Genomic DNA, 12,596 nt, shown 5'->3' with positions numbered 1-12,596 from the left:
CACACAGCCCCCATGTAATTGCGGCTGAATCCCCTTCATCAGTGTCGAGAGTCACATTTCTCATGACTTGAGAAACCATATTCCTCATGAACTGAGAAAGATATCATGAATTACGTTGAACTATGCCGCTGGAAATCGTAACATCCCCTCTGCGATCCTGGGAGAGCGGCATCGCCATACTTAGTGGCAGGTCGGCAACGAGGCCTCTCGCATGGCCTGAACCAGAGCTGTCTGTCGGCCGCTTCATAGGCAAGGTCGGCAAGGAACTATGCTGGGTGGCCAAAGGCCCGGCGAGAGACGCATTCGCGGCGCTGGCTCCAAAGATTAAAGCCTACCTCGAGAGGTCGGTCGAACCAGTATCGAGCTGGGTTACATGGTCTATCTATATGTTCGGTAAGTCGGCAAACAGTGCCAGCCCAGCCATCCTGTTTTGCTGCGAAGTCGTTGCGCATCGCAAACAGGTGAGAAATGCAATTAAAGACAGTGGCATTCTCGACGAATTCCCCGGTGTTAAGACGGCCCACATGCCTCGACCGCCCGACTTCAATCAGCTCGTTCAATTGGCAGATGATAGCATGGCGTTGTCATCTGATCATCGACCTGTCCTTGCGTCCCTTGCGAGCAACCCATGCGGGATGCCGTTGTTCGTTGAACGAAGCATAGACGACGGAACTTGTTACAAACAAGCTACCGTCGGTGGCATCATCCAGCTGTCGGACAAATTCTACTACACCACAGCGGGTCATGTGCTCAGCTCCGACACAGCCCCGAGCTACATGGAGGGCGAAGTCAGCGACGACGAATTTGAGATTGACGACGACGATGATGAGGTGAACGAAGTGGACGAAGTGGCATCGACGGCTTATGAGAAAACGTGGTTGGCACAAGCCAACGACGCCGCCATGAGCCCACGGTACGCAAGTTCGACCGAGAGCAAGATGCTCCAGCCACCATTCTCGCCGAGCATACAAGATATGCAAGCAACACAGGAGGGGTCGAAATGCAAGAGCCGTCGGGTTCACGAGAAAGGACCTTTACTGAACACTTTCCCGCCTCCACAGCGTCTAGGACACGTCTATCTGTCCTCTCTCGACGAGCCACAGTCTGGTCTCGACTACGCCCTGATCGAGGTGACCAGGCCCATCCACTGCACCGCCAACAAAATCGCCCCTTCCTCCTTTTCTGCAAAGGGCGAGGCTAAGATCCAGCGCGTCGTCACAGACGGCCCCAAGGACGTTAAGATCCTGAGCTCCACCTCGAGAGGAACACTTACAGGAGTCATGTCAGGTACTCCCCTGTACGCCTGCCTCCCCAACAGCAGTCTGTACCAGGACGTCTACAACGTCCTCTTGGACTCGCGGCTAGAAGCCGGGGACTGTGGCTCCTGGATCATTGACGCCGAGTCTGGGAACTTGTATGGACATATTGTGGCCGGGTCCCCGGATTCGGGTGCTGCAATTGTGATGCCTTTTGCACGCGTATTCGAAGACATAGAAGCGCGAGTAAAGCATCACCCTCATCTGCCCCTCACCGGGGGCGCATTGCTGTACAACTTTGATGAAAAACTAGACCTTGCTACGCATCTGCAACATACAAAGTCCGCCACGGCATCCTCTTCTAAACCACCATCGGAGTACAGCCAAGAGTGGATCCGCGATATGGGAAGCCGATTTGCGAGCCAGTGGCGGATCAAACTACTGGATGAACTGAAACTATCACGGACTGGCCGCCAAGCTACTATTGAACAAGCAGTTTCGTCTACTGAGGATGAATCAACTCCGCCCTACAGTCCGCCTGGAGAGGAAGAGTCGGCTCCGCGGTACACTGCAACTGACACTGGAAAAGCATTGCTGCCGCCCCAAAATCGGAGACTAGTGCGAACGCCGCTGTTCCCCCAGCTTCCGAATGTAAACGACCGGAAGTCCCAGAAGTTCCGCAACCTTCTGATATCCCTCTCCTTGACGCCAACGAAGTACGAGAACCCAGGATTACTCGACGATGCTCTGACCAGCATCCCGTTAGAGAGACTCTACAGCGAAGCTGAAGAAGAGAGCATGATATTCCAGGCCCAAGCAGAATCATGTGGCGATGGACGGCGGCCTGAGTGGGGCTACAGTGACTGCATCATCCGGGCAATGATGCGATGGTTCAATCGCTCGTTTTTCACTTTCGTGACCAATCCACCATGTTCGAAATGTTTGTCTCCAACCATTAATCTAGGGTTCACTGCGCCAAGCCCGGAAGAGTCAGCTTGCGAGGCTTTGCGTGTCGAGCTCTACAGATGCTCAAGGGACGACTGCCTAGCATACGAGCGATTCCCCCGATATGGAGACGCTTGGAGACTACTTCAGACCAGAAGAGGGCGATCTGGCGAGTGGGTGAACTGCTTTACGATGCTCTGCCGGGCCATGGGCGCCAGGGCACGGTGGGTATGGAACAGCGAGGACCACGTGTGGACCGAGGTGTACTCGGAACACAGGAAGAGATGGGTTCACATTGATCCATGCGAGGAAGTTTTTGATCACCCAACCCTATACAGCGAAGGTAAGTCATTGCACTCGAGATCCTCCCAAGCATTGCCTGCCCTATCAAGACACAGCACTGACATTTCGTAATTAGGCTGGGGGAAGAAAATGGCATATGCTATAGCCTTCTCTATTGAAGGCGCTACGGATGTCACGCGACGATATGTTCGCAAGGCGGAGCATGCGGCGGAGCGAAACCGTTGTCCAGAAGCCGTCCTGCTGTACATCATGGATGAAATCAAAAGCCTCCGCCGCCAAAATATGAGTAAGGAGAGGAAAGTCCGACTGGAAGAGGAGGACAAATGCGAACAGCGGGAACTCAACGCCTATGTTGTTTCAAGTGTCACCGCCGACTTCATGGCCACGGGATGGGCTCATGGTGAGGATTCGTCACAATTGCTCAAGTCGCTGGGAGAGACGGCCAAGCACAGTCAGAAGCAGGGGAGCGGAGGAGTAGAAGAGGGACCTTTGGTTATCCCTTAGGTCGACAAATGCTCAAGTACGCTGTATTGACATGGGATACCACGTCTTTGTACGAGCTCAGGGGGGGGTTTGCCATTCAGGAGCATATTGTGAGATATACTTATCTAAAAGATCATTCTGAAGACTTCATAGAGCTCTTGTAAAACTCGGGTCCAGCTTGCTTCTCCCCAAGTATATTCAATCAGGCCTAAAGAGCACACGTGTTTCGAAACACGATATTCAAGGATTCTCTTCAGAACTGGTCGTCAAAGCATGCGCTTGATCGCGGCATCTGAAACGCCCCCTATAACAATCACCGCAAAGGCAGCGAAGGCACTCTTGGCAGGAGTAATAGACAGAGCTGCCCGAGATGCTTAATGTACAAGCGTCACACTAGACGGATGTAGCGTCGAATACTGGGTATTTTGCTAGGTCATTGTCCTGGGGAGTGGCCTCACGCAATTCAGTATGCTGAGATACTAGCTTGGACATCTGAGGTTTACCAGTACGGAATACCCACCACAATAGACTGCGGCCTACATGGAAGTGCTCTTGAGTACTAGTACTGGCAGCAATGAGAAGTTCTCCGACTTTGCAGTGTCCATTAGCTATTGCAGCTGACAACGCCGTAGAGCCGTAATAGTTTCTGGCGTTAAGATCAAAACGTCTTAGGGAAAGCAGATACTGCACAGCAGGCAGCCGCCCATTACGAGAAGCCAAGAAAAGAGCTGTACGACCGAAATTGTCCGTTTCAGTCATATCAAGACGTGAAGACCTGAGGAGAAGTTTGACGATGTCGACGTGACCTTCAGCTGAGGCGCATATAAACGGAGTCCATCCGTCTTTGCTTTGAGTTAAGAAGGCCGTATATCCGTAAATCGAGATGAAACCTAATTATCATGGCGTAACCGGCTTACCCATGACGACGAGATACCAAGACATCGGGACAAACGGCACAAAAGCATACGTGTTGGTAGCTACGGAGTACGATTTCCCCAATAAAAAACCATCGCAAACAAGAACAAGCTGGACGGAACATAAAAATAGAAAAAGAAATGCAACTATTTCCTTGTTATTTCTCCGATTCAGTGGAGCTCACTCTCGTTCCTGAACCTGTCCCGTCGCGTGCCTCTGAAACCCCGGATTTTTACGTCACCTACGTCATATGGTGTTACATGTTGGACAAGGGTCAGCTCTCAAGGCCCGGGAATAAACAAAAAGCAGCTCCCGTCTTTCGATCACCTTCTGTATCTGTATCTTCATATCATCTCTTCGTACCTTGGTTTGTTCAAGTGAAAGCTTCTGAAATGGTGGGGAAACGTCAGTGGAATAATGAAGGCGCTCGCCATCGCGGCCGTCACGTCGGCGACGAAGCACACCATGATGAACACCCTCGCGATCTCGAAACAGGTCGATACTCTTACTACGACCCCAACAAGAAATCACGTCCTAAACCGCGTATAATGCAATTCCAAGATGCAGCGCGCACAGCTCTCGAAGATGCACGCCGCGGGGAGATCAAACGTGCACTACTCCACGGTATCGATCGTCAAGGGCTCGAGAAATACAGAAAATCAGAAGAGGAGCTCAAAGCGATGAAGAATAAAAAACTCCGCGCCTTTTACGAGCAGCAGAACGAGCGGCTTAATGATTGGCTCGAGGTAGACGCTGTGGTGATGGCGATAGCGGATGATGTACTAGAGAGCATGAATCCTGATCCGGACCATGATGGCGATCAGGAGAGATGTGGAGGAATTCAGCGTGTGGAGGGCAGGATTGGAGAGCTGTTGCCTGAGGAGGAGAAGGAGAAGAGAAGGAAAGCTGCAAGAAAGGCGAATTTGGCTATCAATATCAACGTGATAGCTAATATTCTTCTTTTGGCGGGCAAGGCTTTTGCTGTGTTCACGACGGGGTCGCTATCGCTTGTTGCGTCGCTTGTGGATTCAGCGCTGGATTTACTGTGTACGCTCATCGTGTGGTCGACGAGTAGACTTGTCTTGTGGCGGTTGCAGGCGATGCAGCGACGCTTTCCAGTGGGACGAAGACGTTTGGAACCATTGGGTATTCTTGTGTTTTCGATCATCATGGTCATTTCGTTTCTGCAGATTCTGCAGGAGTCGTTCTCGAGATTGCTGAAGCACTCTGAGGCGGAGATTCTGAGCTGGGCTGCTATTGCGTCTCTGCTAGCGACGATTATCCTCAAGGGAGCTATTGGGCTGGGATGTCGACCTATTAAGTCAAGTCAGGTACAAGCTCTTGTGCAGGATTGCAAAACGGATGTTATTTTCAACACGCTTTCGCTTCTCTTTCCACTGATCGGATACCGCGCCAACGTATGGTGGCTCGACCCCGTCGGCGCTGGGTTGCTCTCACTCTTTATCATCTACGACTGGGGCCACACATGTTTTGAGAACGTTGTCCGGCTCTCAGGCGAAGCAGCAGACGACCACACGCTCAAGAAGCTAATCTACCTCGCCTATCGTTTCGCGCCGGTAGTAGCGGGTTTCAAGAACGTCACGGCGTATCATGCGGGCGATGGAGTCTGGGTTGAGTTTGACGTGTTGCTGGATGAGAAGACGCCGTTGAATAGATCGCATGATATCGCGGAGACGCTGCAGTATTGTGCGGAGGGGTTGGGGGTTGTGGATAGGGCGTTTGTGACGACGGATTATGCGGCGAGTGGACCTTTGGGACATGCGCTCGATTCGGAGTGGAATCATTAGGTGGTGAAAGGAAGGGGAGGGGGGAGAAATGGTATGAGGGAGGGGATTTGTATGATATAGGCGTGGAATATGGTGTTCGGGTGCTTGGCTTATGGCATAGATTGCGACTGGGCTTGGTTGTGGACTTGGCGGGGTGAGATAGGTCGAGATGCCTTCACATTTATGATGGGATAGCATGAGCATGAGCATAGGCATAAGCGATTTGAAACGATAAATTGATGTGTACATAGAAGCAATAGACATAATTATGATCAAACCTTCTTAAACTCGGTTATGAAATGGTGACAATATCCAGTTTCTTTACTGTCATTGCCAAGTCTCCATGGTGCCAAGTTGTCTGGGCATTCTTCTTCTTTAACTCTGTAAGCCCCTCAACATCGCTTTGTTTTTGGCTTCCATATGAATCATCATGAGTATCTTATCAGGGTCTTTTTGGGGTTGTCATGATGAACTAGTGGACCCTGACTTACACCAGGGACCTTGATGTCCACATGATGCAATGTCCATCAGGGTACGCCGTCAACACCACGAGTCAATGAAGCTATACACAATATGGCTTTCAGAATGACCACAAGGGTTCTCAATTCTCATGAGATACTCCATGAGGGCTCGCGGTCGAGGGCTGAACTCGTCACCATAAAAACCAGCCTCTTCCCCAGACCCCTGACTTGACTGACACTTCTATCACCATCACCATGTCTTCAATCCAAGTAGAAGAAGATGTATACGACGTCCTCGTCATAGGCGCCGGCCCCTGCGGTCTCGCCATATCAGCCCGTCTCCACGAACACACCCCCGCCGCGCTCTTCACCGACGAAGAGCACCGTCGCTTCCACTGGATATCCAAGTACGGCAACAAAATGCCCCTGAAGCACGTCCGCAGCGGTAAAATCTCTCCTCCCAAGCACGCTGCAAAACCGCAGTATAAAATGTTAGTTCTTGATGCAGATAGCGATACATGGATGGGCCGCTGGAACAGGTTGTTCAAGATGTACGATATCTCGCATCTGAGAAGTCCGATGCTCTGGCATGTTGATCCGCTCGATCGGGATGCGCTGCTCGCGCATGCGTATGCCAATGATAGAGCGGATGAACTTGTGGAGATTAGGAATTGTGTGGGCAAGGAGGTTAGTAAACATGGGAGGAAGAAGAGTGGGCAGCGAGCTTGTGGTCGAAGGTAGCCCCCCTCCCCCTATCCCTATCCCTTTGTCGAAGGCTATTGAACTGACAAGGTGTAGACAAGAAGCTCGTGTGGACATCAACGTCAGAGAGCGTAATGACTACTACAACCCCTCAACATCTCTCTTCTGCGACCACTGCGAAAAAGTCGCAGCGCGGTATAATCTCAGCTCAAACATGATCCGAAAAGAAGCCCTCCAGCATCTAGACTACGATGAAGTAAAGGGTATATCCATCGACGGCGAGAAACTCTTCACAGTTACTTCCAACAAAGTCCGTCGATATGCTCGCACAGTAGTGTTGGCAGTCGGTCCAGCAAACGTTGCCAAAATCCCCCATATTCCTTCTATGCCCGATGGAAAGCTCCCTCAGACATGTCACAGCATGCACATCACTGAGTTCCCAGACCCTATCGTCAAAGCTAGAATCGCTGCGAAGAGAACAACAAACATTCTTGTCGTTGGCGGTGGCCTTACGTCTGCGCAATTAACGGATCTTGCTATTCGAAAGGGCGTCACCAAGGTCTGGCATGTCATGCGTGGACCACTGCGCATCAAGCATTTTGACGTTGGGCTTGAGTGGATGGGAAAGTTTAAGAATGCGAAGCAAGCGCAGTTCTACTACGCTGATTCAGACGATGAGAGGATCGAGATGATCAAGGAGGCGAGAGGTGGAGGAAGCATCACGCCTGTTTTCCACAAACGACTCAAGAAGCATCTTCTCACGAAGAAACTCGAACTATTCACTGAGACCAGTCTCGTCGATGCGCAATTCGACGCTGAGAATGGTACATGGAGCGTTCAGACCAATCCACCCATCGACATGCCAGCCATGGACTACATGTACTTCGCAACCGGCATCCAAACAGACTTCTCCTCACTTCCCTACCTACAAACAATTCTGGAGAAATACCCCATCGAAGGACGCGGTGGCTTTCCCTGTATTAATAACGATTTAATGTGGAACGATGATGTTCCGCTGTTCATGATGGGACGACTCGCTGCACTGCGTCTTGGCCCTGCGGCGCCGAATCTAGGAGGCGCGCAGGTCGGTGCGGAGAGGATCGCGTGGGCTATTGAAGATAGAGTTGCGAGGCCTGGGGATGATGAAGGGGAGGATTATAGGAAGGGATATTTATCTGGACATGGGAATATGTATAGTTCTTTGGCTTGTGAGTAGATGAAATCATGGTAGGATTCAATTCTTGAAGTTGTTATTGGTTGAAGTGTGCTGAAAGGAGTACCCCTGCATTATCCCCGCACCGTTAGTTACCGTGATGAACTACGCCTCAATCCTTCAACACCAACGCTCAACTTGTCCTCTGCATATTTATCATCACATCCCCCTTCATCTCACGCTCCCTCCTCCAAAAAACAAATGGCTCGCACAGGGATACAAAAAGTCAGAACGGGCTGTAAAACATGCAAGTACGTAATACCTTGTCTCACCAAACATGTTCTATAAGTTAATTCTCATCTCAGGGCCCGCAAAGTGAAATGCGATGAGACGTGGCCACGCTGCAAACGATGCCTAACAACAGGTCGCACATGCGCAGGCTACATCGCTCCGCCACCCGGCTCATTCTCGTGGACTTCTCTCCTACGCACCAAGCCTCAAACCCTACCTATAACTAACACAAAAGAAGTCCGCAGCTTATCATTCTTCCATCACGTGGTCGCTCCCGTGCTCTCTGGTCCTTTTGACGGTTCCTTCTGGACTTATTTCGTCGTTCAGATGGCGCAGTCTGAACCAGCAGCGCGTCATGCTGTATTGGCGATAAGTTCGCTCTTTGAGAGCTTTGAACCCACGAAGGAGAGTGTAGCTGATGAGTTTGCGATTATGCATTATAACAAAGCTATTAGTATTCTCACGCACGATACGAAACCGTGTATTGATACGGTTTTGTTGGTTTGTACGTTGTTTATATGCATTGAGTTTCTGCGAGGGAACCAAGAAGCGGCGATTACGCATGCGAGCCATGGTGTACAGCTTCTTAACTCTGCAGGTCATAAATCGCGCCTCTCGAATACCTTTGCGCAAATGAGTATATTTCCATTATTCTTTGTGGATGAAGGTGCAGAGTTTCCTCTTCTTCAAGGCGACGAGGGCGCAGACCTGAAGAATCCCGTGTTTTACACCATAAGCGAGGCACAGAACGCTCTGGAACATTTATGTATAAGAGTTATAAGGCTCGTTCGCGATGGAAATCCATATCGGTTGGAAGTGACCGATGAGCCTCTGCAGGAGTGGATGTTTGATGAACAAGCAGAAGCGAAACAGGATCTTGAGGCGTGGGAGTTTGCGTTTGAGAGATTTCGGAGCAGACGAGGTTTTGCGGAGAGGGAGGATACACCGACGTTGGCGGTTATTACGAGACATAGACTTATGAAGATCTGGATTATGAATTGTTTCAGAAGAGGAGAGATGGGGTATGATGCGATGAAGGAGGACTTCATCACTATTGTGGACTGTGCGCGAAAGGCGGCGGAGAACCTTGAAGCGCAACATGCAACACCTGGGAAATTCATGTTCGACACTGGGTTTAATCCTATGCTTCATTTCACGATCTTCAAATGTCGATATCTCGCTCTTAGGGTGGAAGCACTATCCCTCATGCGTCGGCTGTCAAGCCAACAAGAAGCTTTGTGGAACGCAACGCTACTGTACGACATGTCACGGCGTATCATCGAAGTCGAGCACGGCATTGATCTGTCAGAGGATTATGATCTTTACGATGAGAGGTTACCGCCCGACGAGAACAGAGTAAGGGGCTTCTTTTTTAGAGAAGGGCCGGAGGCAGAGTCGGTTATATGGGATAAGAATGCTGAGACGGTGTATTTTCTCATGGGACATCCGGAGGGGGGGGTGATGTTTAGGAAGGAGTACGTTAGGAACAAGGACTTGGTCTCGGATTGCGGGCAGACTTTTTGGATGTGAGCGAATCTGCGTTGGTAAGGCTATTATTAGAGATCTCTGGTTTTAGATAGAATAGCACATTGCTACCAACAGTGGCTCCTTTTCATTCTAACATATCGCATAGATCTCTAATCGCGCTTGATCATTGCCTCGCGATCAGGGCCGGTGCCGATGTACTTGACCTAGGAGATAGACGTTAGTAAACTACCTCTACGGATATCGGGGTACCATACCTTGACTCCGACGTATTCCTCAATGAACTACACAATTCGTCAGTAAAAGTCGTTCTTAAAACAGTGGTGACTTACCTCAACGTATGCACGCGCTTCTTTTGGTAGATCCTCGAAGGACTTCGCATTTGTCGTAGGTGTTTGCCATCCTGGGAAATCCTTGTACACAACCTCGCATTGATCCAAGATATCCAGATCAGCTGGGTATGAATCGATTTCCTGCAATAACATTAGTGTCTCACCATGAGGCGGAAAGCGTAGAATGCTTACCTTGCCATCGATCTTGTAGGCTGTTGCGACGCGGATTGTCTCAAAGGTGTCCAGAACATCGAGCTAAGAGACGTCAGTTAGTATCGTGACGGAACAGGTGGTAAATAGCAAGTACTTGCCTTTGTCAGGTTCAGAGCGGTGTAGTTGTTGATGTCATTTGAGTACTTCAGAACCACCAAATCGAGCCTGCATAGTGTTAGCGAGTCTCTAAATGAACGTGGCCCTGCTTACCATCCGCATCGACGTCTGCGACCAGTGGATGTTCCCTTGGCACGTTAGACTAAGTGATTCAATAAAGTGTTAATAGTGTCTCACCCATTCTCTTCCAATCTCTTGGAGCTTGGTTCCGACCCTGCATTGAATCAGCCTCATATTCGCATTAATGAACAATGGGAAACTCACTCTCCCGTGTCTTCGGTCTTGAAAGCTCCCGAGCCCACTCTTGTCGTGTAAGCCTTGACGACTCCGATGATCTCTGTGATCTTCGTGGGATCCAAGGTAAGTCCGCCGATAATACCGGCGAGCGAAGTGTTGGACGATGTTACGTACTGCTTCGTCAGCTATGGTGATCCGGCATAGGAGCTGGGACATGGAAACTCACAGGATATGAACCATAGTCAAGATCGAGCATGAGGGCCTGGATAAACGGGGATGAGCCCCCGGCTTCGGATCTCATACCCTTCCCTTGCAAAGGGCCTTGCTTGTGCTGGCTATTTCATCTGGCGAAATGAGTCCAGTAAAAGCTCAGAACCTTTGTCGACAACCTCGACCCGCCGAGGTTTGTCCACAAGCAAAGGAAATGGTATGAGACCACCAGCGCGGTTGCCCGACCCCACCTAGTCAGTATTGCATCACCAAACTCAGACCAAAATTCTTACATTCGCTCCCTCGATCAGAATGGGAGTGTTGCTCTTCTGCGCTGACTTCATAAAGGATACTCCATCAACAGAATATTTGCGCAACTTGTGTCGGTATTCTTCGAATTGGGCAAGCTCCTCTTCGACGTCGTACTTGAAGAGATCTCCGTAGCGCTTTCGGTAGCCGTCGGCCAAACGTCGAAGTTTCTGCTCGAACAGCTTGGGGTTGAAAACATCAGCCAGTCTAATGCCACTTCGCTATCGGGGTTTAGCAAGCATTCCACAACATAGTTTTAGGTGTCGCCGTACCGCAGCTTTGCAGCTATAAGAGGGTCCGATACCTGCAAGGGGTCAATAGGAGGTCAGATATTAGACATGTACCCAAACAAACCGCGCCCAGTTGTTCCAATCTTGCCCTCTAGTCAGTGTTAGCCATGTTCCGTTGCATGTGCCACAAGACCCGTAACCAACCTCCGAGCTCCTGTTCCTCTAGTCCATCAGCTGCGATATGCAGCTGTAGGTCGATGTGCACTCGGTCAGACACACGAATTCTATCGTGGACTGCCTCTAGTCCCTTGTCCGATAGATCTTGTAGTTCTTTGAAGAATTGCGGCACGTTAAAGACTACTCCGGAGCCGATGAAGTTCATACTGTTATATGTCAATTGGCTCGATCGCTGGCTGCGTTTCAGGTAATGGGTTGATAATACCATTTCGGGTTGATGAGTCCGGAAGGAAGCAAGTGGAAGCTAGCAGTCGATCAGTCGTCGAAGAACTCATAGCTCGAGCGTCTGTTTATTACCTGTACGAAACTCCATTGGCACTGTTGGAGTTAATTATCTATTGATGCGAAACGGCTTTTCGCCGGAAAACATGTCCAACTCACACGATAGAGTGCCCTGCGTTATGGCCTCCCTAATCTTCGTTTAATAAATGTTCGCCTCGGTCGATTGTGCTATGACTCACAGCAGCGCGAGCGCAGAGTTTAGCCTCCGGGGCAAGGATATCGGTCAGCTTTCCCTTCTATACGATCAACAATGTCAGAATTGTGTCTCCCAATTGCCTCAAGCTGTGAAGAAGAACGTACGCCCTCATCTCCTGTCGAACACGAAGTATTAGCGCATCAAGGAACATCAATGCCATTGCCTGCGGAATCTTGAACCAGCAGAGTCCGCATAACAATTGAAAGCTAGAATAGCGCGTACATACCCCATTGGGAGCCAAGAATGATCGTGATGGCCATGTTAAAGATCAGGGCGACGGTTCTCGGTGGTTGCGTTGTTATCGCTGTTGGAGAAAAACACGGAGATGGCATGCAGGAAGAATCCCCCCCACCATGACATACCCCGCCGGATAATAGATACGCCGAAGTCACGAAATGCATGATTTTATAAGCTTGGTCTCTTTCTCCCGAGCCTTCCATTAGAAAGGAACT

At 50.2% G+C, this 12,596-nt stretch overlaps 4 protein-coding genes across 4 annotated transcripts; 3 read left to right on the top strand and 1 right to left on the bottom strand.

Annotated features, from left to right (window-relative positions):
• Positions 1–122: 122 nt before the first annotated feature.
• On the top strand, positions 123–3,104 carry FOBCDRAFT_291099 (uncharacterized protein; the record flags this gene model as incomplete). The annotated part of the gene is made up of 2 exons (XM_031180143.3): positions 123–2,544; positions 2,620–3,104. The coding sequence occupies 2 exons, from the start codon at positions 123–125 to the stop codon at positions 3,006–3,008; spliced, it is 2,811 nt and encodes a 936-aa protein (XP_031046030.2). The 3' UTR covers positions 3,009–3,104.
• Positions 3,105–4,294: 1,190 nt separating this feature from the next.
• Positions 4,295–5,710, top strand: FOBCDRAFT_133058 (uncharacterized protein; the record flags this gene model as incomplete). The annotated part of the gene is made up of 1 exon (XM_031180144.2): positions 4,295–5,710. The coding sequence occupies one exon, from the start codon at positions 4,295–4,297 to the stop codon at positions 5,708–5,710; it is 1,416 nt and encodes a 471-aa protein (XP_031046031.2).
• A 695-nt stretch (positions 5,711–6,405) lies between these two features.
• On the top strand, positions 6,406–9,826 carry FOBCDRAFT_199598 (uncharacterized protein; the record flags this gene model as incomplete). Its single annotated transcript, XM_031180145.3, has 4 exons — positions 6,406–6,887; positions 6,949–8,060; positions 8,430–8,801; positions 8,895–9,826. 4 exons carry the CDS (start codon positions 6,406–6,408, stop codon positions 9,824–9,826), a joined length of 2,898 nt encoding a protein of 965 aa, XP_031046032.3.
• Positions 9,827–9,933: 107 nt separating this feature from the next.
• On the bottom strand, positions 9,934–12,404 carry FOBCDRAFT_133406 (P-loop containing nucleoside triphosphate hydrolase protein; the record flags this gene model as incomplete). Its single annotated transcript, XM_059607904.1, has 13 exons — positions 9,934–9,987; positions 10,039–10,065; positions 10,114–10,254; positions 10,306–10,368; positions 10,537–10,585; positions 10,708–10,865; positions 10,907–10,942; positions 11,184–11,420; positions 11,472–11,503; positions 11,634–11,910; positions 12,128–12,184; positions 12,249–12,259; positions 12,371–12,404. 13 exons carry the CDS (start codon positions 12,402–12,404, stop codon positions 9,934–9,936), a joined length of 1,176 nt encoding a protein of 391 aa, XP_059464609.1.
• Positions 12,405–12,596: the final 192 nt, after the last annotated feature.

The sequence above is a fragment of the Fusarium oxysporum genome, chromosome IV (genome assembly GCF_013085055.1).
Source record: "Fusarium oxysporum Fo47 chromosome IV, complete sequence".
Classification (NCBI taxonomy): domain Eukaryota; kingdom Fungi; phylum Ascomycota; class Sordariomycetes; order Hypocreales; family Nectriaceae; genus Fusarium; species Fusarium oxysporum.
The sequence above is the reverse complement of the archived record's forward strand: the minus strand, read 5'-3'. Positions and strand labels throughout refer to the sequence as shown.